Here is a 27085-nt window from a genome sequence, read left to right as displayed (position 1 = left end):
ACTGCCCAGGCTTGGGAGAGCATTAGAAAGTCAAGTCGTAACCAATTTGTTGATTATGTTTTTAACCTTGTCTTCAGAGAAGACCGCAGGAGGGCAAAGCTGGGCAAGAGGATGGGGAGGAGTCGGACACTGATGAGAAATGCACAATCTGCCTGTCCATGCTTGAAGATGGAGAAGATGTCAGGTACAACCTTTCCATCTGCTCTTCTGCCTCCCAATGCCATCTGAGTTGTGTTTATTGGGATTAGGGCTGGTGTGTGCTGGTGCCCATTGTCCCTGTTCTTGTCCTGACAAACTCACTTGAGCTGTTGCAGGGTCTTGGAAACAAATGCTGTTTAGAAGCTGTTCTGAGCCAACAACAAAGCCCCACAAACATCTCCAAGTTCTCAGCTGGGCCAAATCTCTGCCTATGACAGAGTATGGGGAAAAGCAATTGCAAGGGGCTGAGCTACCATGTCTGAAGGAGCTGCAGTGCAGCTACACTACCTGGTCCTGCTTTTCACCTTTTAATTGCCTTAAACCATCAAGAAAAACCCTGATCCTCTTGCTGTGGGTCCTTATGGTTCAGGGTCCCTCTGACTCATGACAGTGAACAAGCTGATGATTAATGTAATGTAGGTGAAAAGCAGCTATATTCCCCACACCAGACACCCACGTGGGGACCCACCTCACTGCTAATGAGCTTCAATGGTAAAGAACCAGGAGACTTTGCAATGAAACCTAGTGCTCCTGAATGGTTAAAAAAGCAGCAGCTGGGGTAATTAATAACTGTAATAATGCAAGTTAGGAGAGTGTGGGCTTTTCTAAAAGGCTTTTAGCCAAGAAGGACACCATCTTTGACTTAGTACCCTATGTGAGCTGGTGTTGCTGGGGAAGGCTGTAGCACTGGTGTTTGAAGCATCCACTGTTGCCTTCTGGCTTTTCTTGTTCCCCTGGACCTCTTCCAACCTTAACAGTGTGGTACCTCTCTCTGCAGGCGATTGCCCTGCATGCATCTCTTCCACCAAGTGTGCGTTGACCAGTGGCTGGCCACCAGCAAGAAGTGCCCGATCTGCAGGGTGGACATTGAAACACAGCTTGGCTCGGACAGCTGAAAGGACTGGCTGGATACACCATTTTCCTTACCAGGTCGTATGGCCATAAACCCTTGCAGCAAATTTTTTGCCTTCTGAGCCATTTGATTGAGAAGAAAAGTCTGCAGGCACGTTAGTGAGGAGGAGGTGGAGGAGGTGGCAGTACAATATCTAGCGGTAGGAGATATTGCACATACGCAGGATACGGGCCCAGTAAAAGGGAGCTGGCATTCCCGGAGCTCAGAGACCCCATGCTGCAGAAGATTAAGTGTTGAACATGAAGGAACTAGTTGTGGTAGTCTGGCCTGTCAATCCTGCATTTCATGAGGATTGTATATATACCTCTCGAATATGTAGAAACATGTTAGGGGTCTTTTAGCTATTTCTATGGATGGCAGCTGGAGCATGTTAGCTTGAGAAATGTTGTGTTTGATGCCCTACTCATCTCGTGGTGGACATGTTGCTGTTAGCTAATTTGCACCAAATATTTTTTCATAGATTCCTTATTTTGGTGCCTGATTAATACATTGCAGAGGGGGATGAAAAAAGGTCAACCTTTCCCACCCTTTCTGAGTGGGGAAGAGGCGAAAAAGCAAAATCCTGTTTACAGTCAGAAGGGTTGTGCTCTTTGCCTCAGCCGCATGTGCTTCCTTTCCCTGTGTTTACAGTGTGTCCCAAATTTAGAGAAGCTTACAAAAAAACAACTAAAATTTGGAATAAAATTAATGAAGCAATAGGGAGAAGCTTCATTCCTGCGTATCTGCTGATGCTGGACATTTTCTGTAGGGGTGCAATATTGGAGTAGATGATTCTTCGCTTTTTATCTTAACGAAGTAGATTGCCATATTAAAATTCAAGGAAGGGGTGTCTTCATGATTATCATTATCTATGTTGCTTTTTGATGTGAGCTGTGAGGCTGGTTGGCTTCATCAGCCATCCAAAATGATGGTTACTGGAGTCTGTGCCTACAGCTGTGCTTTGGAGCATAGTAATGACAGAGAGGTGTTTAGAGATGTACAATGCCGACTCCTCTCGCATGCAAAAACATCTCTGATAATAGAATGAGTTTAAAATGAATGCTCATGAGGCACTGTTGAGGCCAGGTTGGATGAAGCCTTGGGTGATATGGTTTAGTGTGAGGTGTCCCTGCTCATGGCAGGGGGTTGGAACTAGATGATCTTAAGGTCCTATCCTACCCTAACTATTCTATGATTCTATGATTTCTGCATGGAAAGGGAGGCAGATTGGAAGGAGATTTTGATGGTTTTTGGAGGGGCTGGGTTGTGACCCTGCCTCAAAGCATATGTACCTGCACCCACGTGCATTTGTATATGCGTTTCAGGCCACATCCATATAGAGAATTCATTGGTTGGTAGAATTAAACTTAATTGCATTAACACTCAAAACAGAATTAGGAGGATTCTGTCTCCAAAGACTTAGCTGTTGCAATCTGAGCTCAGTCTGTTTGACATAAAGACCTCAGCTTGCCAACCACAGGGACTGAGCTGAAAACCATCCGGAGAACCAACATTCACATCATAAACACATTTTTCCCTTTGTTTTTTAAATCTTTTTTATTACTATCTTTGTATACTAGGGGAGCAAAAGAGAGAAAAGCAGAGGAGAGAAGGGAATTAGTCAGGAAAATTATATATTAAAAATGCTGATGTGGCACTTGTGATTTCTGGCTCCCCTGAGCATCCGTTTCACTGGAGCCAGGCGAAGCTTTCCAAGTAGAAACAATCATAAATTACTATCTATCTGAGAGACTGAGAGAGTCCCATGAGCTGCAGTTGGAAAACACCAGCCTCAGAGGCACCCCAGAGATTATTTCTTTCTGAACTAGAGGGAGGAGAAAAAGGGGTGGAGCCTTGTGCGTGCAAGGATGGAGGAGCCCCTCTTTTGCTGTGGCCATGTAGGAAAGAGGGAGTGGATGGGGGACAAATAGTAACATATGAGGAAGACATAACAGGTTACAGTGAGGGTGGTGAAACACTGGCAGAAGGTGCCCAGAGAGGTGGTAGATGCCCATCCCTGGAAACATTCATGTCACGTTTGATGGTGCTCTGAGCCATCTCAGCTGAAGGTGTCCCTGCTCACTGCAGGGTGGTTGGACTAGATGAACTTTAAAGGTTCCTTCCAACCCAAACATTCTATAATTCTATGATTCTATGATCTATTTGTCACCCAGTGCAAGTGATGGCATCCTGGGAGATGTGGTAGTCCCAGGCCTGATGTCCATGGGTCAAGGAGTGGTCCGTCGATACCTATGGGTCTTGCTCCAGCACCAGCAGATTAAAGCAGCCTTAAAAATAATAGTAATATTACTAATAATACGGACAAGCAAAGCAAGGCTTTGCTAGTAAAATACACTGTAAGCCTGCCTGGTCTATCTAGGCATGAGCTGGGGATGAAGCAGGGAGAGGAACAGGGTGATTTAGACCCTGGCCATGCAGGGAGAGAACAAGGGCCGCTTCCGAACCGTGTGTTTTCTTAAAGCCTATGCGAAAGTATTACTATTTGCCTAATGAACAAGCACAGTTTTTAAAATAAATAAATAAACAAACAAACAAAATTAAAAAAAAAGTACCCTTTGGTGAAGAAAAGCACCAAACTCCCATGGTCTCGTGTGAGTGATTGATCCCAAGGTGCGTGCGAGCTTACAGCGTCTGGACTTGCATTGGTGTGTCAGGTTCCTTTGCGTTTGAAATAATTATTTACGTGTAGGTTGAGATTAATAGGGTGAGTTTAAACAGTGAAACGAGACAAACAATGACAAATATCTAGAAACAAAACATTGATAGTTTACAGGGTTTTGTGAGCTTAAATGCCTTATATTTAACAATCATAATTTATGACTAACTTGTAGATATTGTGGGTTCTTATTTAATTATTTTTATAGTTGGTTTTTTTTTGCATTTTTAATTATAATTTATTTATTTAGAAATTAATACTAATTTTTTTTATTACTCCTATTACCTCATTTTTGCATTGTTTCTGGGAATGGAATGCTTTGCATGCGTCGGTACTTTAAAAATAAAAAGTTAAACACGGGATGTGGGGGGTAATGCTTATCTTGTCACAAAAAAAATTAAAAAATATAAAAAAATCAGGGTGTGTGATTACAAACTGTATTACTGTGGTGCTGTTACCTTGGATACATTCCATAAAAATGCAAACCTTTGATTCTGTATGCTGTGACATAGTGGAAAACTGCAATATAGTGACTGTGTTTAGCACATATATATGAATATTATTTGCACTCATAATCAAACTCTGGTGATCCTTTCACTTGTGTCCTTGTGCATTGAAGGTGATTAAGGATGCTCTGCAAAACCAAAACATTTCAGTCGATTCTTGCTACTGCCCCATCCCCTGACACTGCTGGCGATGCTCCTGCTCTTGCTGCATGTTACCCTGCAACAACACCTGGTATGAAGCTGTGCTTCAGACAATGCATGTATTTCGTGAAAGGCTCTTCAAATGGCTCAAAATCCAAGAAAGGAAGCCCATGTATGATGGGTCTGTGTAATTTTTTGTGCCTATGTGTGCTTGGTTTGGTTCTTTTCACCCTCTGTGCATGCATGTGTGCTTGCCTAATGGGCGCTGAGGAGAGGATGGAGGAGACAATCGGTTGAGCCTGAGCTTGGAGGCAACAAAACTGAGGGATTCATTGCAGCTTTTAAGGGTTAACCACTGGTCTAGCTGAGAGGGGCTGGGATGGATATGAGAGTAATTTGGCATCACTTTGTACTGTTTGCCATGAGTATTCACTATAACCCAGCTGCAAAACAGACATGGAGCAGAAGGCCACAGTGCTGATTGTCTTGACCAGTTAATTTCATCCCTTTTGTTAAGGGGGAAATCTCAATTCAGAGCTTTTTTATCTACTGTCGATCTGGGACCTCTACTGGAACCCTTTGGTACCCAGAGAGTGGGGCAGCCCCAAGCTGTTGTGCTGCTCATGCAGCAGTGGCCAAGCATCTCCATTTTCATCCCCATTCCCAGACATAGCCACAGCCTCACCACTCTCACAGTGAACCGCCTTTTCCTAAAAAGCTCATGAATACCAAGTGCTCAAGCCTTGCAGGAGGTTTTAGAGCACCTTTGATAATATTTTTAGCTTTAAGCCATAACCACTCTCAGTCAGCGCAGATGCTCAGCCATCTATGAACAGACATTGGGATCAATGCATGTGCTCAGCCAGTAGCCATCCCCCCCAAAGGTTTTGGATGAAATTCTCTTTTGGGTTAGAAAGGCATAGAATGACTATACCTTGATTTTCTTTCTCTCTGTCCCTTCAGGGTGCTGCTCTGCTTTGTTGACTTTGCCTTACCCTGAGTTTAAAACCTGTCTGTGTTTTTTTCCTTGCTGCTCTCTGACACTCTCCCCTGTAGCCTGTAGCTGCGGTTCTGAGCTGTGTGGGGATGGGGGATTGGTTGTTCCCCCCTACAGCAAAGACACTGCAAAAAAGAGTAAGTGAAACAAGGAGTGAGCGAACAAAAATCCTTTCCTCTAATGACCTGGGCTGGTGAAAGGATCACCCACATTTTTGTACTCCTACTGCTGTTCTGTTGTGCTGTGCAACATTTTCCTACATAGACTATTTTATAGAAGAAAGCTAGAAAAATATTTATTATTAATATTAAAGCAATAGTGCATTGAAGAAATGAAAAGACATTAGAAATTGTGTAAATGCTTAGATTCACTTTTGGTGGATTTTTTGTACTTTATTTATAACTAATAAAACAAACTGCATTGCTAACTATAAACCAGTGCCACACAGAAATCATCTGCCGGGGAGAATTTCTTGGTCTTTATTCAATGCTCCTTTCTTGTTTCTTTGGGTTCAAGTAAATTCTTCTTTCACTGTTTATGCCTTTGGACTTCGATGTGTAAAAAAGACACTTCTGGGGTATAAAACACTCTGCCCAGCTAGGTTACAGAGGCTGTTGGAGTTTGAGCTCCATGGCAGAGGCGAGGTGAGGCTCTACACACTGGGCACACCACCATGCATGATGTTCTGTAGTACAAGTTTTGTGGTTAGGTGCCAAAATTACTTTCCAGAACCAGGCTGGAAATTGTCTATTAAAGAGAAATTTATCTTCTAAACACATCCAGTGGTGCCTGTAGGTTATCTCCATCTGGTCCTTCATCATTCCAGTGGAGAAGCACCTCCCTCCCCATGGGTCTTCTCTTTAATAACTAACGAAAGATAAACTTATCGGAAGAAGGGGTGGGGGTGGGGGGAAGGGGGGAATCATCCAAATGAATACAGATATATCTGAGATTATTTTCAATCCTTTTGTTGCCTGAATCCAGTGGGCCACATATCCAGCTATACATCCAGCACAGCTCGTTTCATAGGTCCTCTTGCACTTCTATTTCTTTACACAATGAATGGTGAGAGTCTCTGCTATCACCCACTTTCTATTCAACTGTTCTCCCTCATGTATTTCATGTAGAAAGGCTGAGACATGTCCCCAGCTTTGACTATGTGATTAAATAAACTAGCTTGGAGACAGGCAGCTGCTGATTGTAGAGATTTCATTCTTGTAACTGAAAGGAATTTCCAGCTTCTCCAGCATCCAGCAAAGGCTGCATAAGGGATGCATCATATTCAGGCAATGCAAAGCTCCCATTATAGGCAGCTTTTATAAATTCAGACAACAGAAAACAAGTTAAAAATGACCTGCTGGTCTAGCTGGGGAAGATCTCTGTGACCTACTACGATCTTGCTGATGTCCTTCAAAATGGTAATGGCTTTGGGAGAGTTGCTGAAGATGGCAATTGGTTTTGCTTCAAAGCAAGCGCACTGTCACAATCTGATACCAGCCCCAGTAAGTGCAGCAAGCAGAAACTGGAGGCTATGAGAGGAGGGATAGGGATTGTGCCCATTAAGGTAGAACAGCACAGGCCAAGATGCAATGCAATTTATTGCAAGCATCTCCTTATGCAGCAGCTGCCTGAGGTTGGGAAACTTAGCCCTCGTCTGTGTTTTGTAGTATCTAAATCCTCAGCTGGCCCACAGGTTGCAGCTCAGAGCCATAAAACCCCATCAGTAAATGTTCTGTTGATGCTGCTGTTGTTTAAAATGAATCTTTTTAATATGTCAAAATCCAGAGAGTGAACAGCAGGTCAAGGGATGGCATTTTCCCCTTCGCTATGCTCTGTGGAGACCCCAGACCCACAGTCTTGTGTCCAGCTCTATGGCAACAGCACAAGAAGGAAGTGGATCTGTCAGATCAAGTCCAGAGGTGGCCACAGAGATGCTGCAAGGACTGAAGCAGCTCTGCTCTCTAGCCAGGCTGAGAGCTGGGCTGATTGAGCCTAGAGAAGAGAAGGCCTTAAGGAGAAACCTTAGAACAACTCCCAGTGCCTAAAGGGGACACAAGAAATCTGGAGAGGGGCTTTGGACAAGGACCTGTAGGGACAGAACAAGGGGCAATGGCTTTAACCTTCCAGAGGGGAAATTGAGATGGGCTTTTAAGCAGAAGTTCTTCCCTGGAAGGGTGCTGAGGTGTTGGCACAGGGTGCCCAGAGAAGCTGTGGCTGCCCCATCCCTGGCAGTGTTCAAGGTCAGGTTGGACACGGGGGCCTAGGGCAATCTGCTCTAGTGGAAGGTGTTCCTGCCCGTGGCAGGGGTTGGAACTGGATGAGATTTAATGTCCCTTCCAACCCAAACCAGTCTGGGATTCTATGATTCTATAATAGAGAAATTATAAGATGTATGCTTCACAGTCCTCAGTTATTCTGCCTTTGTGCATGTTAAGTTGGCATAGGTATGTGATACCATCAAAAATGTTTCACAACTATCTTACAGATATTTTCAAATAATCCCCTACGTCCTGCAGCAAGAGATCAACCAGTCCCCCTTAGCATCCAGCACTGCAAAAGACTCTTTGGTTATACTTGGCTTTCACCAGCAACACCCAAGTGCTTTTGTAAACAAGCTTTTGTGAACAGCTCTTCATCAGTTTCCCAAACTAATGGGGATGCCAGAGGCGATGGGATAGCCTGGTTTTGCAGCCTCCTTCAGAGTGCCACCATCCTTGTCCTTTGATCTTGCTTTTCATCTACATTTCTGTTTTTTGGATGAAGACATTTGCATTAAAACCACACCAGTTAAGAAACAAAGAGCAAAAAATAATGGCAGAGGGTGCTGGGAGGAAGAGGACCTGTGCACCTGTACAATACACAACTTTGGGATGCTCTACCCCCGCAGGCAGAGATTGCCTGAGCCTGCAAAAGGCACAGAACTACATGATCTTGGCTTCTCTCCTCTCCAGTTCTCCACTTGGCCATGAACATGCTGGTTTTAGCAGCTTAATGTAAATCCATCCCTTGGAAAAACTGCACTCTTGCCTTATTACTTTTGTAGCATTAGTTGTTGTAGCAACAGAATGACTCCCCTGAGTGAGGGTGGAGTTGAGTGTTACACAAACAAGAGGCATTTTTGAGGCCTTTAAAAGAACAAAGAGAAGAACAGAGTTTTTCGTGCTTTGCCAACACTGCCTTCCTGCGAAGCAGTGCGATTGCTGACCACTGTATCAGCAAACTGCCCCTTGGTCCTTCTTAGGGCAGCATTGCCTGGAGCTCAACAAAGCTCTTGTATTGAACAACCCCATCCAGGGATGGTAGATGGTTTGATGGCAACCTAGGTATATGCAAGCCCATCTCTTACCTATGTTGTGGCTTGGTGACCCCGAAGCTTGGTGACCCTGAAGATTTTCCTGCAGAAATCAATGGATGGAGGAGCCACAGGACTTCAACCCATGGCTGTAGCTACTTGCTCCATGTGATTATTCCCAGATGTGAGCACATCTCATATGCACAATCAGGATTCCTCTCTCCTCCTTGCCCCATGCAGGGATAGTGTGTGGATGATGAGCTGCCTTGCCACTCCCAAGGCCTAGAAGCATGGAATATTACAGGTCCCATATGCCTCGCATGGAATTTGCTCAGGGATTGGTGGGGGTTAAACTGCTGCGATGCAGTGATACTGTAAAACCAGCATCTCTGGCATGTCCCATACCAAGCGGGTGCTGACTGGAGCCAACTGGAAGTGCTGGGACTACAGCATTTCAATGAGAAAAAAACTCCTGTTTCACTGCAGCACACACTTGTCTAAAAATGGGACAATTGTACTAAAAGGGATGTTTTTTTCATAGCCCTGGTAGGCTGGGGTGGGAGGGAAAGAAGAGAGATCAAAAGCCTGACACTTCTCTGTTTCAAAACACACACCAGGGAACCGCTGCTTTGCAATAACATTGCAGAAGCACAGCAAAAGCAAATGTTCCAGACTTTGGGCAGCCTGAGCCCCAACAAAGTCCCAGGGATACAACATGCTTGTTAACCCCAGCATTCACCTTTAGGGGTCTGTTCTGCACCTCCTGTAAGCTCCCAGCTCCCCATCTTGGTCCTTGCTCAGACCTTGGTATCACCACTCTGCAGTGATGATAGAATACAGCCAGTATTCTGTATTCTATACAGTTAACACTGCTGGTATTATTATTCCCATCAGCAAGTAGTTGATCATTGATGAGCCTGATTACTGGGCTCATTTAAGCAACTTGCTCTGCTCCAAAACCATCAGTTACTATAAAGGTTTCTAAAACAAATTAGTCTGAGCTATTATTTGTGAGCTGGCACAGACAGCTCAAGCCTCTTTGGTGGTGCCTGCTGCTTAAAATAAAGATGCCGTACTTCCCTGGTGGGGCTTTGGTGGGATGCAGCAGCTTTATATCCAGGAGCAATCAACAGTACCTGCAATATGCCCCTAACTCCTGTCTCAGCATCACTAGCCTTTTCTGAGCCCTCCTTTGCCCACGACCAGGCAGGGACTGAGCACTGGGACAGTTCTACCTTGTGGTCAGACACATCCAGGTCATGACCTGGTAGAGCATTCTTCCCAGCCCAGCAACTGATGGAGAGGCTGGGTGGACTCAGTGAATTTAACCCATTCTTGACCCATTTGATCCTCATTCACACAAAGTGCTTGTTTAAAACCAGCTTATGGGAAGGGGAATGACCTCTCTTAGAACATGGGTGGGCCAGGAGGAAGGTCTCCTTCTCACAGAACCATAGAATAGTATGGGTTGTAAGGGACCTTCAAAGATTATCCTAGTCCAAACCCTCTGCAATAAGCAGGGACATCTTCAACTACATCAGGTTGCCCAGAACCACTCCAGACTCGTCTTGAATGTCTCCATGGCAGCTCAGATACCTTCTTTTCTCCTCCAAAGGATGTGTCCTGCAACTTTGCTCCCTGGGGCAGGAGATGGGTCTCCAGAAGTAATGGTCCATGAACAGCTTTTTCTATTGGTACGTGTAGAGCTGGGGTGAGCTCTACACAAACACTGACCCTTATTGTGGCTGAGAAATCCCTTCTCCACTACAGAAAATTAAAATAGCAATCCTTATTAAAAGCAAAAATTGAAATGAATGGCAGCTGCTCTGAATTAGAGTTGGTATTCAGGCCATATAGGGTAAATTGTCCTGAGACAGCTTTGAATACAGTTAGTACAGCTTCCTTGGAGTGGAATTGATTATCCAGTAGGTCTTTTGCTATCCTGCTGTAACTGTAGATCTCAGCTCTGGGCAGACCCTGATTTGAGGGGAAAAGCACATGGGTGGAAAACATGACCCAGATCCCACTCACTGAGAGCTGGCTGGGTTGATAATGGGCCCTTGCAAACCTCCTTGCAGAAAGCTCTGCTCTCTCCACTGCTCCAATGTAGGAAGGCGTGTGGATGGACGTGCAGTTCTGGCAAAGAAGTGGGAAAAACTGGGGTCTCCAAGCTGCAGACATTCAAACCCCACCTGAATGCATTCCTGTGTAACCTGCTTTTGATGGCCCTGCCTTCGCAGGGTGCTTGGACTAGGTGATCTCCAGAGAGATCTCCAGAGGTCCCTTCCAACATTTATGATGCTATGATTCCGTGAAATATGTAGGCTCAATTCTCTTGTCCTCTTTACTCACCTAAGAGGACAGCCAGTGGGCTTTCCCAGCCCTGGCAAAGTACTGAAAGCAGAAGATTACATCTGAGTTGCTAAAACGCAGTTAATGACTCTGCTGGTTGAAGTTTTTAATTGTAAATAAGCAAGAAATGTACTTATTTAATGCACAGTTTTACAAGCTCTTTAAAAAAAGCTGTATCACTTTTACAAAACGCTAACACAGAAAGCAAACCTCTCAATATAAAAGGCAGTGTTTTAAAAGTAAAATGCAATATAAAAGAGGATAATGAGAAAAAGAGGGACTGAAGCCCTCCTGCAGCATCAGTACCCTCAGTACCGAGGGAAAAGCTCCCTCCAGATTAACCCATCACCCCGGTTTTCATCCAGCCACTTCCCACAGGGAAATATGGTGGTCACACCAGTTGCTGAATTGGTGATCTCCACCCGCTCCACCAGCCAGCCCGGCGCCAGGCCGCTGTTGTCATGCTCAATTCGGACTTTCTTGAGCTCCCCCATGTCCAGTGTTTCCAGGTAAAACCTGTTGGTTTTGCCTCGCTCAAAGAGGTTCCTGAACTTGTGCTTCAGCTCCCGCTTCCCTGAGTCCCCATTCAACCCAAAGATGGTAATGAACACGTTGGCGTTGGTGCCTGCACCTTTCTCAAATCCTGTGACAATGATGGTCTCATATTTGACTGGCACCAGGCTCCTGGCTTTGCTGGCAAAGCTCTCAGTGACCTTGGCACACTCAAAGACTTTGTAGTCCCGTCTCTTGTAAGACAGAGGGATTTTCACATTGCACCTGAAAAAGTATCTGATGAAAGAGAATGAATAGCTTGTTAATGGTTTGCATGGTCAGGGTGTTGGACAAGTGGTATTGATTGGGTATGCTACTAACTTGCCCAGTATTAATATATATGTGTATATGATACGCTGTTTCTATACATGTGCTAGCACTACAATTTCTCTGTAGAAAGGCAGCTGTGGTTGAACATTGCATCTAGAAAACCCAACATCTCCATAAAGAGCCATAGACACAGGGAGGATTGGTGTAGGGCACTTGTCACTTCTTTTTTCTGTGCAATGGCATGTCCATTTACAGATCCACTCAAGTAGGATGAGCAACCAGCCACACAGCTAAAGCAGTCCAGTGAGGCTGCTCAGAGAGCAGGGAGACCAGCATTTATCCTCACTGATAGTATGGTTCAGGTTGGACTAGGAACTAGGAAAAAGGGAATGGGAAAGAAGGGGAGGAAGAGGTTCAAATATCCCCCTTCCCTCATCTAGATCACCCAACCCATCCTTAGCTGGCAAAAAAAACAAACCAAACATTGAGTACCAAAACTATAGGTACCAGATTCTGAAAGCCCTCGGCTCTGCAGTGCTGCCTCTGGTGGTGTGTAGTGAGCACACATCACATCCATAAATCACTGTGTATCTGGAACCCAGCCAGAGGCTGGAGCACTCTGCTTTTAGTGATGTATTTCATTTCCAACAATGCAGATCATTTCCAAATGAGTGTTTTTTCCCCTCCAGTCCCCGGCCTTCCCTGAACTGCAGCATGTCCTCCTGGAGTGAATGCGGATGAATTGTCCTGTATGTGTGCATAAAATAAACACCTGGAGGAAGGGTTACTGCCATTCCAGCAGTGATGTGCTTCTTAAACACTTCCAATGCCTTTAACGTTTTCCACAGCCAAAGTAAACCACTCATTTCTTTGGAAAGAATCTTTGTAGAATGGAAAATTCTCATGGGAGAAAAGATGTAGGCTCAGAGACAGAAAAACTATGTGAGAGGGGTGGAGGGGCTGTCTGAAGCTGCAGTTTTATTTCCTGGGGCGTGTAATGTCTCATGGTTTGGAGTTGTAATAGGGCATACAAGTCTTCATTGAGGGGCAAGAAAAAAAAAGATTACTTTTCTAGCCCTTGGATTTGCAAGAAAAACCTTCTAAATGCTGCCTTTTCCAATCTACTTTAAGATCTACTACTGAAAGGCAAACATTCCAATATAACTTAAAATTACTGCTGCAGCAATCTCACAACTCTTTTAATTTTGACTTTGGACTTGACTTGGTGAGGTTTTTTTGGATGCTTGGGTTGTGGAATACCTGAAGTGAGAGCTTGCTCTCACAGTGCAGTCTGCTCCAGTGGATGGTTTGCAGAGCAAACACTGCTGTGAAGTGCTAAGTTTGCAGAGCTGGAGCCCTGCTTCATTGCAATGACAACCTGCAGGCTTCACCGGAATCTCCTGGCTGCCCTCTTTAATTTAAAACAGCTCTAAAAACGCTTTCATAAGAACATCTTTGGCCCCTTCAAAATGTAGTTTCAGCAGTTTCAGCATGCTCCCAATGAGTTTTGTGCGCAGATTCAATTGCACAGATGGACTTTAAGGATTACAGTTTTTTTCCCCACCAGGAGAAAAGAACATGTCTTAGTATCTAATTGACTGAGTTTTCATTCAGCAAATATTACTGTGGCTCTTCTGTTGGCTGATTAATTTACTTAGCTTCTGAAAAAAAAAACAAAAAAACTTCAAGGATTTTCTCTTAAACACTCAATTGTCTCTGTTGGAACAAACCTGTTAAATTCTTCAGCAGCATAAAGAAGAAGAGAAATCTACAATTAACATTATGGATATTTTCTCTGAAGAGCAGTTTGTTCTGCCAATAGAAACCTTCTCTGGTTCCTGCATAGCCCTTGTGTTATCTGTGCCCTGAGTCATGAACATCACTCCTTCCAAAACCAGTAGGACCTGATGTGGTCAGGGCTCTTCAGAAATGTTCATTCTTTGGCTATGTCATATTTCAATCATGTTCAAGTCAGAGTATCCAAGCTGCATGATTGTAACTTTTATATTTGTCTTTTCAATCATAGCATGGTTTGGGTTGGAAAGGATTTTTAAAGCTCATCCAGTTCCAGCCCCCTGTCATGGGCAGGGACACCTTGTAATAGAGCAGATTGCTCCAAGCCTTACCCAGCCTGACCTTTTGGACTATATCATCCTATCTAGTCTTAGTTGAAAGTTGTTTTTTCTATTACTCTCATCTTTTTTCTAGGAACTCTTTTCACAAGACTTATCTAAAAGCCTCAACGAAAGCCTTACCTAAAAGCCTTACCGAAAGCCTTACCTAAAAGCCAGTCTGTGAAGAGCATCCTACAAGCCCCTTAAATTTCAGCCAGTGTATTTTCCACAAGCTGACACATTAATTTGTCATGGCTGCAAGATTCATCTAACCCAACTTGTTTATAAATTTATCTGCACACACAAATGCCTTCTTTAACAACTCAGAAATCACAGAGGGAAGTCAGGCAGGGACATTCTGTACCCAACACACCAAATAGCTTGTCCTTAGCTTTCAGAAAGGGATTAAAATTTGGTAAGACTTTCTGCTATTGCTTAAGTCTGAAATACTTCAGGAGGACACATGCAGAGCTTCTGAGCTTCCCCATGCCACCTTAGAGCAGCTCCTTGCAAATGAGAGGCACTTACTTGTTGCAAAGCTCCATCTCCGTTATGAGAATCTCTTGGACGTGCCAGAAGACATCAGCTTTTGCAGATGACTTCTTTCCATCTTTTGGGCAGTGACCAACACAGATGGCTGCTATATCCCCAACATTCTTTGAAGAGAACTGAAATGTGTCTGTTGCACCCCTACAGGAAACAGGGAACAGTTTCAGTTAGCACCTTGAACACTGGCAGTGAGTTGTCTCATGTGGACACTGAGTAATTCGCACAACGCTACAGAAGACAGAAGGTAAGTGTTAATTTACAGTAATTTGAGTTAGCTCACAATCATTCAACACAAAGTATAATTTCCATATACAAATTTAGTATTTCTCTGATTAGGGGTGACACTTCAAATTGCTGCCACCAGGACTTTCCAGGATAAACTTGAGCTGTTCTACATACAAAATTTGCCTCATTGTAGATAAAGCTGAAGAATGATTTATTTCCCCTCCAGAACTTATTCATTCTTGACAGATACTGTATCTGTTACACATCTACCCACCATAGCTGTTTTAAATTTGCTAGTTCATCCACCCTTCCTGAAGCTCAGCTTGAAAACAGTTTAGAGAAACAATAGGTCTCTGTCAAACCCTTGGCTGGCTCCCTGTCCTGTCCCTGGCATGCTTATTAGGTTTATCTGCTTGGACTGGTCCTTATTCCAGCCTCCCTCCAAGGATGGGCTGTGGCAAATGCTTTGGAGAGTTGTCTTCAACTCCACTGTAAACATCAGCAGCTTAAGGTCAGGAGGAAGCTTTTGCTGATATTGCCTGTTTCACATGAAATAATAACATCAGGTGGAGGGAGGAGATTCTCCCCCTCTTCTGTGCTCTGGGGAGACTCCAGACCTACAGTCTTGCATCCAGCTCTGGGACAACACCACAAGAGGGACATGGAGCTGTTGGAGCAAGTCCAGAGGAGGCCACGGAGTTGCTGTGAGGTCGTCTGTGGCTGAGAGAGTTCGGCTGTGTCAGCCTGGAGAACAGAAGGCTCTTTAAGGGGAGACCTGAGAGCAGCTCCAGTGCCAGGCTGAGAAAGCTGGAGTGGCTCAGCCTCAAGAGAAGGCTCCTGAAGGGGAGACCTGAGAGCAGCTCCAGTGCCTAAAGGGGCTGCAGGAAACCTGGAGAGGGGCTTTGGACAAGGGCTTGTAGGGACAGGCCAAGGGGAATGGCTTGAAACTGCCAGAGGGGAGACTGAGATGAGATCTTGAGCAGTTCTGTCCTGTGAGAGTGCTGATGCACTGGCAAGGGTGCCTAGAGAAGCTGTGGCTGCCACATCCCTGGCAGTGTTCAAGGCCAGGTTGGACACAGGCGCTTGGAGTGACTTGCTCTACTGACAGGGAGTTGGAATTGGATGAGCTAAAAGGTCCCTTCCAACACAAGCCATAGAATCATAGAATCAGTTAAAGTTGGAAAAGATCTTAAGATCATCTAGTTCCATGACTGTATGAAATATCAGCCATTCATACTAAACTCCACATCAGCTATAATTTCACCTTCCTTTACAGAACCACAATAGAAACCTTTCTTCTCTGCAAAGCAACAGAACATGAGCAGTGTTTACAACTTTGAAGACACTTCTGTCTCCTTAGAGTGTACTGGGTACTTGAACAAAGTAGAAAACCCATCTCACATTTGGAGCACTGTGGTCCCACATGGGAGAAAGGATCTGTCCCATGTTCCATAAATGGGCCTCCAGTTCATATGCGAATGAGGCTGATATTCTGCTTTCCTCACGTGACAGTGGGTTTTCAGCCTTAACCCCACAGATTCATTCGGAAAGCCAAATCTAATCATCTCTGACAGCATTTAGCCTCCAACTATTTTTACTTTCTCTCTGATTCCCACTGCCAGTATGATGCTGTAAAAGGAACTAAAACCACCTCCAGCTTCCTTTTGCTCCTCCCAGCTCAAAAACACACAGCCTTTCCCAGGGCTTGCCAGAAGTCTGGTTGTATGTACTAATATAAAGGACACACACAAACACACACACACGTAAACTACATTTCCTATTACAGATGACTTTTTCTAATGATTTTAAACCTGCCCTGTGTCTGCCCACAAGAAACTGATTTTACATATTCCTTTTACTTTAGATGAGAAGCAACTAAGCATTTGGGAAGGAGGGAGGCAAAACAACATGGCACAAACACAACCCTGTAAACCATGAGAGAGAAGAGGTGGTGTCTGTGGAATCCACACAACTGTTCTTTTAGCCCACCATCCTGTCCTAATACCTTTCAAATCTCCTTTTCTTGGAGGAGTTTTCCATAAGGAATTCTTTCGAGCGGCCCAGCTTTCCTTCTAGGATGATCCAGATGTTTTCCTTTGTTTCTGCATCCTCTCTGTCACTTGTTACTGTGACAATCTCATAGGCTTTAAAGCATAATTAACACACACATTAAACAGAAAAGGAAGAGCAGATGGTCAGAAAAATCTCTTCATTTGGCTGTCACTTTGCTTAAAAACTCTCTTCCTAATATTTATCACAGCACACAAGAAAACATTTCCGAAACAAGGACGGAACCATGCTGAAGTCTGTGGGACTTTTGACTTGTACGTGCTTTGGATTTCATGCAGGGATTGAGTACATGAAAAACATTAGTACTGCTGGATCAGCTTGCAAGTGTAGATGGAGCAGCTCTTGAGCAAGCTGTGCCCAGCTCCCTGCTGTGCTAAGCACTCTGTTTTCAACACAGCCCAAATCCAAAAGTTTTTGTTCCCCAGCCCTACCAAGGACAGTGAGGTTAGGCATGTAACGCAACAGGATGTGCTCAGGTGCTGTGGTGGCGTATAAGTACTCAAAATGACAATCAAAAGGCTGACTTTTTGCAGGGGCAGAGTGAAATCACTCTGAAGGAATGTGATTATTGACTCTCCAGCACTCTCACAAAGAGCACTGTGATGCAGGAGTTACTGCAATGCACTTTGCCTATCACCAGTGCAGTTAAATAATTCTTGATCGTTTACTTGCTCACTACCAGTGTAATACCTTAGACCCTGGGAAATTGCCTAGAGTAGACCTAAGGCTATGGGGTGTTTAGCTCAGCCATCATGTTCAGCTGGGATACTTGAGCTAGTAGCCCAGAACTTGTTAAGGAAGAAGCTGGAACAGTGTTACCTACAAAGCTTTAAGTGTTGAACTTATCTTCCACCTGAAAGACTCAAACCCATTTTACCTAGGGAGATGATAACCATGTGTCTTACTGCTTATGCCTGTGGTTTACTGCTGGATTGAAGTGCTGCAGATAGGCCCTTCTTAGGTTTCAATGCAGAATGAAATGGTTTTCTTCCTTGTAAATCCTGATTTTTTTTTTTATCACACTCCTGCACTTTTGAACTGAAGAGTATCCTAAATAACTCAACCCTTAAACACTGCAAATACAAATACTTATTGCATGGAAACTTTAGTTAAGGAGCTTGCAGGAGATGTGGTCCTATGGCCTCTGCAGTCCCTCAGCAAACACCACAAGTCAACTCTAATCTTACCAGTGCGTTCCTTCAGTTCCAGAATGTCATTATTGGCACAAGCCAGTTCCCTTATCAGCTGCCCATCATCTTCACCTTTAGCCAACCAGCGATCACACTGGAAGCGAAATGTCTTGTCCATGGCAGAGTCCGTCACATCAACATATTCTAAGTGCCAACCTGGTGCGATTCCTAGTAAAGCAACGGAATAAAAAAGACTTGGATACTTTCATGTATCTTGGGCATTGAGGTGAGATCCCTCTCCTTGGCAGCACCCTCCTGGTGCTAGAAATCATAGAATCACATACTGGTTTGGGTTGGAAGTAAACTTAACAGTCATCTAGTTCCAATCATGATGCTACATGAAGGAACACCTTCCACTGGACTATTCTGTCACCAAAACTAATGTTGATTTGCTCAAGACCATAAGCTGATCCCCCTTCTATACTCAGGCCATGCTTTGAGGGAGTCACTGGCTTTTGATTACATCTAAGGGAGTTGGAGCACCGTCTTGGATAAGCTAGGTTTAAGCTCTCTGGGCATGTGAGAATCATTTGTCCTTACCAAGCACTTTGCATGAGACTGGGCTTCTGCAATACCAGAAACAGCAGCAGTAAGCAGTGAATAGGGAGAACCTGGGGCTTGGGCCTGCTGTCAGCATACCAATACTGGAGCTGTCCCAGGAAGAAGCACTAATGGGGCTTAGGGACACCAAGCCTTTTCAAAACTCCAGGGAAATCAGGGCTCTGCAGAGGTGTTTGCCTGAGCCAGAAGAAAGAAATCTCCTGGAAATCAGAAGGTTTGGGGGCGAAACTTAATGAAGCAGCTTCAGTCACAGAAACTGCTATAAGTTCTTCTTTCTAAGAGAAACATGAAAATTTAAATCAAAATGAAATATATGAAATCATGTTCCATCTAACCTCCACTCCTGCACCACGCATGTCTGTAACTATTAGACACAGCAGTGTGAGTATGGTTTGTGGTGGTCCCTTCACTTTTTGGAGTGCTAGCTGGCCACAGGCTGTAGGGTTTAGTATCTTTTCCTATGGGCTGTCTTACCCCCAAACCCTGTGTACTTGAATTTGAAGGTCAGAAGGTAAATTGCGACTTGCTCATTTGACCCTGCCAGCGAACACATACAAGGAAATTGCCCATGCTATCCTGACTTTGCCAAGCAACCAGTGTGAATCCAGTATTGCTGGACTGGATATGAACATAAGACAGACTAAAGCAATGGATGCTATAGCAGGAGACCACCAAATCACCGAACTTTGCCTTGGGGCCTTCTTAAATCACGACAAGCTCCATTTCAGTTTCCTATTTTACTTTTCATTTTCTCCAGTGGAAAAGAAACTTGTAAATGAAGAAAAGGGCATTTGTGAACATTTTCCTGATTTCTTTGTTGAAATACAAGAAGCTCTTGTTGAGGTTGGGGGAGGACAAAAGGTTTTGACAGTTCTACTTACAAGTCCTGTTATTAGTTAGACAAAGAAATGTGATGATCATGATGAAATATCTGTGCTGGCTTATTTACATCCCAAAGACATTAGACAGATCTTGCTCTTCCAAGAACTCACTGCCATATGCCTGCTTCCTTAGTTTGCAAATATTAATCTTCTGTAGCCCTGAAATAAAATGATGGCACCTTTCTAGTTTATGTCAGCAAGTTACCCAGTGGACTGACATCCTTCCACACTATGTGTTGGCAAGTCTCTACCAGTCTCACAGCCATTTCTGTTTCATTCTTTGGCTTCCAGAACCTTCTTCAAGTTAGGAAATTGCTCACTATGAAGCACAGACCTCAAGCAAAGACACCACTTGCTCCTTACATTTTGGAGGCATGAATGTGCAGAATCATTGTGGCTGGAAGCAACCTCTGGAGACCATCTAGTCCAACTGCTAGCTTAGAACAGCCCTAGCTAAAGCAGGTTGTTTCAGTCCAGTTTTGAACATCTCCAAGGACTGAGACCCCACAACTTCTCTGGGCAACCTGTTCCAGTGTTTGATTACCCATGAACAGGAGAAAAACCTTTTTTTTTATTATGTTTAAATGAAGTTTCCTGTATTTCAAATAATGTTTATTGCCTCTTGTCCTGTCACCAGGTGCTGGTGAGAAGAGTCTGTCTCCATCTTCTCATTTTCTTTGTTCCCCATCCAATATTGGTACATGTTGATAAAATCCCTCTGAACCTTCCCTTCTTCAAGCTGAACTGCCCCAGGTAGTTCAGATGCTCCAACATCCCACAACAGATGCTCCAATTCCTTAATCACTTTTGAGGCTCTTCACAGGGCTCTGTCCAGTACATTCTTGACCCCTTGAACTGAGAGGACAAGTGTCATGTGCCAGTGACAAGACCTGTACAAATACCACAGGTCCAGCACCCAGGCAGTGGAGATGAGTGCACTATCAACATGCAAGATCTCCTCCAGGTTGTATCAGCAGGACAAAAATCTTGAGCATGGTTTTGGGGGTGGGATGGGATGAAGTACCAGTTTACTGCCTCCTGGGTAGACCTTATCAAGTTCCCCAGGGCTGTCACCATGCTCTACTTGGAGCAACTTGCTCTTTGGGGCTGTACAGAAATGTATTCTAAGCATGTTGGCAGTGTCAGCTGTTATTCTTTTCAGCATGCTCATTTCCATTTAAGTTTAATGAACATCTCTGCAGTATATTCAGGAGACTGCTCAGCTTCCATCAGAACTTTAGTTAAAACCGTACAGGATGAAAGAAAGAAAACATAATTCTCTAGAGAGAGAGATCAATGAATACAGACTGGGATAGAATAAATCTCTGATCCTAGTCCTGCTGCCAGCAGTGAACAGCATGACTTGGACAGGATCAGTGCTAAGCAGCAGTATCAGAAAGGAGAGTGAATGAGATGCACAAACCCTCCTCCCTCTTCTTCAGCCTGGTTGAGCATGCACTTACCAGAAGAGCTGCATCAAAAACCTGCTCTTTTATCACAGGGAGAGGTGGGCCAGAGCTGAATTTCCAGCATGTGCTGGGGTTGAGGGAAAAGCAAGCACAAAGTGCAGATTGTCCTGGTGTTCCCTGTGAAAGATGCGTTTATCAGCCCTAGGTTATTTAAAGAGCAAGGTCTGGGCTCTGTCAGGGAATTGACACTGAAAAGAAAAGACCAACAAGGTGTTCCTTACAGCACAAGGGTACCTCAAGCCAAGGAGCTTAGAAAAATTGTGTTATTGCCCCAAAGCATCCTCCTTTTTGCATTAAAGGAAAAATATTTTTCTCCCCTCTCACTAGAACTGGTCTTTCTGTTTTCCTGTTTTCCTTCCTGGTGGTTAACAATTTAAATTAGGAGACCTGGAAGCTGTAGAAGTATTCCATATCACTTTTAATTTCTCAAGAAAAGTGATTCAGGTGAATGTTGTAATGGCTACGCCCAGGGCAGCACACTTTTCCACCCTGTCTGTGTCCCCTGGTACCAGGAGCGGAGTCACACTGGGGGTTTCACTGCCACACAATTTAATGCCATTTCAAAGCTGATATAGCAATGAAATGATTGGTTCAAGGCTGAAGAAACTATTGAGTCTTACCAGCCAAGGTACTGTTTTACTCTTGTTTCAGACTGGGAAAAGATAGATTTAATTTCCTTTCGCATTCATCTGGAAAAATGAAAAGTCCAGTAATTCACTGTGTAAATGCAAGACTTTCCTTCTGCTGAGCTGGCTCTGTGTGCTGAAAGCACATCAGTGGAAGGAACAGAAACCATGTCTGCAGAATCACTTTTCAGGTATGAAATTCTAGTTTCAGGTTATTACCCTGTTTACAGCTTTTCTTCCTGTGTGGCTTTAGCAGTGCAATGGGCTCAGAGACATTATAGCGTCTGTGAAACAGCAGGAAAGGAAACTACATCCTATACAGATGTAACCCAGAGGCATCAAACCCTCAGCACTCGCTAGTTTATGAAGTAGACAGCAGTGAAGGATTGAGGAAGAGGAGCCAGAAAAGTGGTAGGGATGTAGCAGCATTAGAAGGAACTAACCTAGGTCCTCTCCACTGCTCACACATCCTGAAAGGATCCCTGAAGTGATGGCACATCAGCCTTTTCCCTGGATACCACTGGACAGTGGATCCTGATCACACAATCCCAGACTGGTTTGTGTTGGAAAGGACCCTAAAACTTGTCTAGTTACACCCCCCTGCCATGGGCAGGAACACCTTCCACTAGACCAGGTTGCTCCAAGCCCTGTCCAACCTGGCCTTGAACACTGCCAGGGATGGAGCATTCATAATCTCCCTGGGCAACCCATTCCAGTGCCTCACCACCCTAACAGGAAAGAATTTCTTCCTTATACCCAATCTAAAACTCTGCTGTTTAAGTTTCAACCTGTTACCCGTTGTCCTGTCACTACAGTCCTTAATGAATAGTCCCTCACCAGCAGCCCTATACCCCCCTTCAGATACTGGAAGGCTGCTATGAGGTCTCCATGCAGCCTTCTCTTCTCCAGGCTGAACAGCCCCAGCTTTCTCAGCTTGTTTTCATAGGAGAAATGCTCCAGTCCCCTGATCACCCTCATGGCCTCCTCTGGACTTGTTCCAACAGTTCTATGTCCTTTTTATGTTGAGGACACCAAAACTGCACACAGTATTTCAAGTGAGGTCTCACAAGAGCAGAGTAGAGGGACAGGATCACCTCCTTCAATCTGCTGCTTCTTTTGATGCAGCCCAGAATACGGTTGGCTTTCTGGGCTGCAAGCGCACACTGAAGCCGCCTCATGTTCATTTTCTCATCCACCAACACCCCCAAATCCTTCTCCACAGGGCTGCTCCAAATTTCCTTTTTGACCAACCTGTAGCTGTGCCTGGGATTGCTCCTACCCAGGTGTAGGACCTTGCACTTGGCATGGTTAAACTTCATGAGGTTGGCATCAGCCCACCTCACAAGCGTGTCAAGGTCCCTCTGGATGGCATTCCTTCCCTCCAGCGTGTCAAGGGAACCACACAGCTTGGTGTCATCAGCAAACTTGCTGAGGGCGCACTCAATTCCATTGTCCATGTCAGTGACAAAGATATTCAACAAGACCGGTCCCAACACCGATCTCTGAGGGACACCACTCATTACTGGTCTCCAGCTGGACATTGAGCCATTGACCACAACTCTTTGTGTGCGGCCATTCAGCCAGTTCTTTATCCATTGAGTGGTCCACCTATCAAATTGATGTCTCTCCAATTTAGAGACAAGGATGTTGTGTGGGACAGTGTCGAATGCTTTGCACAAGTCCAGGTAGATGATGTCAACTGCTCCACCCCTGTCCATCAGTTCCGTAGCCCCGTCATAGAAGGCCACCAAATTGGTCAGGCAGGATTTCCCCTTAGTGAAGCCATACTGGCTGTCACCAAGCACCTTGTTGTTTTTCATGTGCCCTAGCATGCCTTCCAAGAGAATCTGCTCCAAGATTTTGCCAGGCACAGAGGTGAGACTGACTGGTCTGTAATTCCCTGGGTCTTCCATTTTCCTCTTCTTAAAAAGAGGGGTTATATTTACCTTTGGCAAAGCAAAAGCTTAACACCTGGGACAGTTTTAGAAAAGTGCTTTGCCAAAGGTTGTGAGAGGTATTGCATTGCCTGTCTGCTCTGATGATGAAAGCCTGTGCTTTCCTGGTATTAAACAGACAGGCTGGATTCTAAGCTCCTTGTCATGTATTTCTGCAGTGATTTGATCAGTCAAGTCTGGCTTTAGAAGTAGTAGATGTAACACATAATGACATTGCTGCTTCATTTGACTAAAACCTCAACTTGCAGCACTACAAGTTTCCTTTGCCCCTCTTGGGGAACAGCATCTCTTCCCCAGCCTATATTGATGCCTAAATTATTAAGCTCTTCTGATACATGCAGAAACATGGAAGGATGGGAGAAATAAAAGTGAGATTGAACTGAGACTAGTGGGTTCAGTGCTCATCAAGTTTCTGGTTCTTTGCTTTGTGTTACTGAACATTAACTATTCCTTGCAAAGAGAAAGCTGGTGGTATCAAATCTGTGCTGTCAGAATCACATGCAGGCTTTGGTAGACGCATGTCCATGAAAGCTATACCATGTCAACTCTCTGCAGCTGTGGTGTCCTGAACATAAAAAGGACACGGGACTGCCTTAACAAGTCCAGAGGAGGGACACAAGGGTGATCAGGGGACTGGAGCAGCTCCTGTATGATGGTAGGCTGAGAAAGTTGGGGCTATTCAGCCTGGAGAAGAGAAGGCTGCATGGAAACCTCATAGCAGCCTTCCAGTATCTGAAGGGGACTTTATAAGGATGCTGGTGAGGGACTATTCGTTAAGTACTGCAGTGACAGGACAAGGGGTAACGGGTTAAAACTTAAACAGGGGAAATTTAGATTGGATATAAGGAAGAAGTTCTTTACTGTGAGGGTGGTGTGGCACTGGAATGTGTTGTCCAGGGAAGTTGTGAATGCTCCATTCCTGGTGGTGTTCAAGGCCAGGTTGGACAGAGCCTTGGGTGAGATGGTTTAGTGTGAGGTGTCCCTGCCCATGGCAGGGAGGTTGGAACTAGGTGATCTTAAGGTCCTTTCTGACCCTAACTATTCTATGATTCTGTGATTCTATATTCATCGATTTTCTCCTCTTTCCTTTTATATATGTATAGCAGACCTTTAGTTTGGTTTTATAAGCAATGGGTACCTCATCAAGGATAATAGCTGTCATTGTTGGTGCTTATGTTCCCATGGGAGTGAAAGAAAAATATTTCTTGGGACATTAGCTGGTCAGGGGGGAGTGAAGAATTGTTGCTGCCCAGCCCTTTATAGCCATCAACCAGCTCTGATCAGCCCTTTAATTGCAATGTTTTAATTTCCACATATTCTGAAACATACAGTAATGACCACTACAAAGACAGCTCATCAGCCTTGTGTACTCTGAAATCATTTATCCCCTGCCTGCTCAGATGACCACATCCCTACATAAGACATCACCCAGAAAGTGGTGGGAGCTTTGATAGCAACATGGGATTGCTAGAAATGGAGCGTTAATTGTGAGGTGTTAAAATCATAACATCTAGCTGTGCATCAATACATCTCTAAACACTCTAAAAAGGTGAATATTTTTTATCCCTAATTTACATAATTGAAAATGAGGTACAGGGATGTGATTTACGCAAGGTCATTCTGTAGGCCAGTGGCAGAACAAAAATAGATTCATTTTGGGTATCTCTCCTTTAGGATCGTGTTGGTTCACACCACAGCATTTCTCATCAGAGCAAACAGGCAATGCAAAACCTCTCACAACCTTTGGCAAAGCAAAAGCTTAACACTTGGGACAGTTTTAGAAAATAGGTCCCCTGTCCCTCTTCCTCTGTTGTCTGTGTAACTTACACAGTCCAGGATTGACTCAAAACCACTCATAAATTAGTCTCAGACACCATCCCACCCACCTATCTTACAGATAAACTACTCCTGTGTAAAAACACTTAACAGGTCAGAGTGAAGATATAGCAGTTTCTCAGATTATATTCTTGTGACTGAAGTGTATTTTTGTGTTTTATTGAGACATACTTGATGCCAAAGCATTTAAGAAGGGTGCAGTTTGTCCCCCAACGATGCAAAGGAGGCTTGTAGAAAAGAGAAGCTTTTGTAGAACTGTTGATTCTATAGCTGTACTTGGTCTTTGGGGCTCTTCTACCCTGTAGTGAAGGGTTCTGCAGTTACAGGAGACTGGGAAAAAATGAATGATTGCACAAGGTCAACACTGCAGTCTTCACCTTTTCTTCAAGTCTGTTGTTTTATTTGCTTGCAACTTTCTCTTTCGTTCCTTACTTTATGCCAAATCTGGACAGTGAGATACTGGAGATACAGCTTCTGCTGTAATGTCTGTAGCACATCTCTGCAACAGGAATGTTGAATGTAAGGAAAAAAAACTACCACTTCTGAGGGAGGAAGGTGCATGATATATAAGGGCTTTGTGAGTCAGTGCTGGGGTGTGCCCCTACAAAAGACTAAAAAGGCAGATCTTTAGGTTTCTTTTAATAATTTATGACCTACAAGTGCCCAAAAGGCTTTAAATCATGTCTGTGAATTGCACAAATGTATCTCTGGAAAGACCACGTGCTACAAGTTCAATGCCTGATCTGATCCAAGATACTGCTCTTTAAAGAGGTAGTTCCTTCAAAGAAAGAAAAGGAGTATGCTTTTAATGTTTGTGACTTGGGTCCAGATCAAGAAATTGGAATTAGATACTATCTCCATCTGAAGAGCCACCCAAAAGGAGTCAATAGGAAGTTACGCTATTTAAAACTCAATCGGACAATGTCACAGCAGTTGGCATAATTGAGAGAAAGGCTCTGTTGAAGCAAAAATGCTGGCCTGATAACCTTGTTATTTACTTCTGTCTTTGCTTCTATAGACAAAGAAGTCTGGTTTACCCATACTTAGATTCTCTCTGGCTTCCCTTGGCTGATGGTAACTGAGATAATTGAGAATCTGAAATTAATGACTTTAGAAAGACTGCTTATCATCTGGGTTCAAATCTATTCAGGCAGATGAGAGAGCTAAATCCAGATTTCCCATATGTCCTTGGAGATACATCTCTGCAAGGAGAAAGAGGAAAAAAAAAAGAAAGAGAGTTTTCTAGGTAAATAATTCCATTACTGAGATACTGAGAAACTTTAAGCCATTATTCCAGAATGCTGATTTAGTCCTTAAACCAGAGAAAAAATTGAGACCTATATTCAGAAAGCCAGCATTTCTGCAGACCTACAGATACTGATCTTGCATAAATGTAGAAGTAAATTAGCTAGATATGAAAAAATACGTAATGCCTATTTGAGATCAGGAGATGGGGAGTCTGGAAATTATTTAATTTGCTCAGGGAGCTTAAATATATTAGGTTGAATTTCAGTATCAAAAAGCAAATAAGGGCAAGCTAAAAAGACATGGAGCAAAACTTGAAACTAATTTTCATTTACAGCAATTCATTGTTACCAGACTTTCACTGATGAGCTCTAAACAGCTAAAAAACCAGGAAAAAGTTCCTGAAAGTTGCAGTTGTGAAGTCTCTAAACTGCCTGCTTTTAAATGAGTGCCGAATTCCTCCCTAATCAATTTTACTGAAGACAGA

General features: G+C 44.0%; 2 protein-coding genes across 2 annotated transcripts in view; one reads left to right on the top strand and one right to left on the bottom strand.

Annotated features, from left to right (window-relative positions):
- Nucleotides 1-5845, top strand: part of ARK2C (arkadia (RNF111) C-terminal like ring finger ubiquitin ligase 2C) — a 52434-nt gene extending 46589 nt beyond the window's left edge. Inside the window, exons 7-8 of the mRNA XM_005145388.3 lie at nt 78-184; nt 977-5845. Of these exons, the coding sequence (XP_005145445.1) occupies nt 78-184; nt 977-1094 (225 nt within the window). The 3' untranslated portion in view covers nt 1095-5845. The remainder of the gene's footprint in view (nt 1-77; nt 185-976) is intronic.
- A 5518-nt stretch (nt 5846-11363) lies between these two features.
- The window catches only part of LOXHD1 (lipoxygenase homology PLAT domains 1), a 159318-nt gene continuing 143596 nt past the window's right edge, over nt 11364-27085 (bottom strand). Inside the window, exons 39-42 of the mRNA XM_031045698.2 lie at nt 18023-18193; nt 16771-16909; nt 14520-14681; nt 11364-11844 (exon numbers count right to left, since the gene is read on the bottom strand). Coding sequence (XP_030901558.2) covers nt 11364-11844; nt 14520-14681; nt 16771-16909; nt 18023-18193 — 953 coding nt within the window. The remainder of the gene's footprint in view (nt 11845-14519; nt 14682-16770; nt 16910-18022; nt 18194-27085) is intronic.

The sequence above is a fragment of the Melopsittacus undulatus genome, chromosome Z, assembly GCF_012275295.1.
Source record: "Melopsittacus undulatus isolate bMelUnd1 chromosome Z, bMelUnd1.mat.Z, whole genome shotgun sequence".
In the NCBI taxonomy this organism is placed as follows: domain Eukaryota; kingdom Metazoa; phylum Chordata; class Aves; order Psittaciformes; family Psittaculidae; genus Melopsittacus; species Melopsittacus undulatus.
Note: the sequence above shows the minus strand (reverse complement) of the source record. Positions and strands in the feature narration are given on the sequence as shown.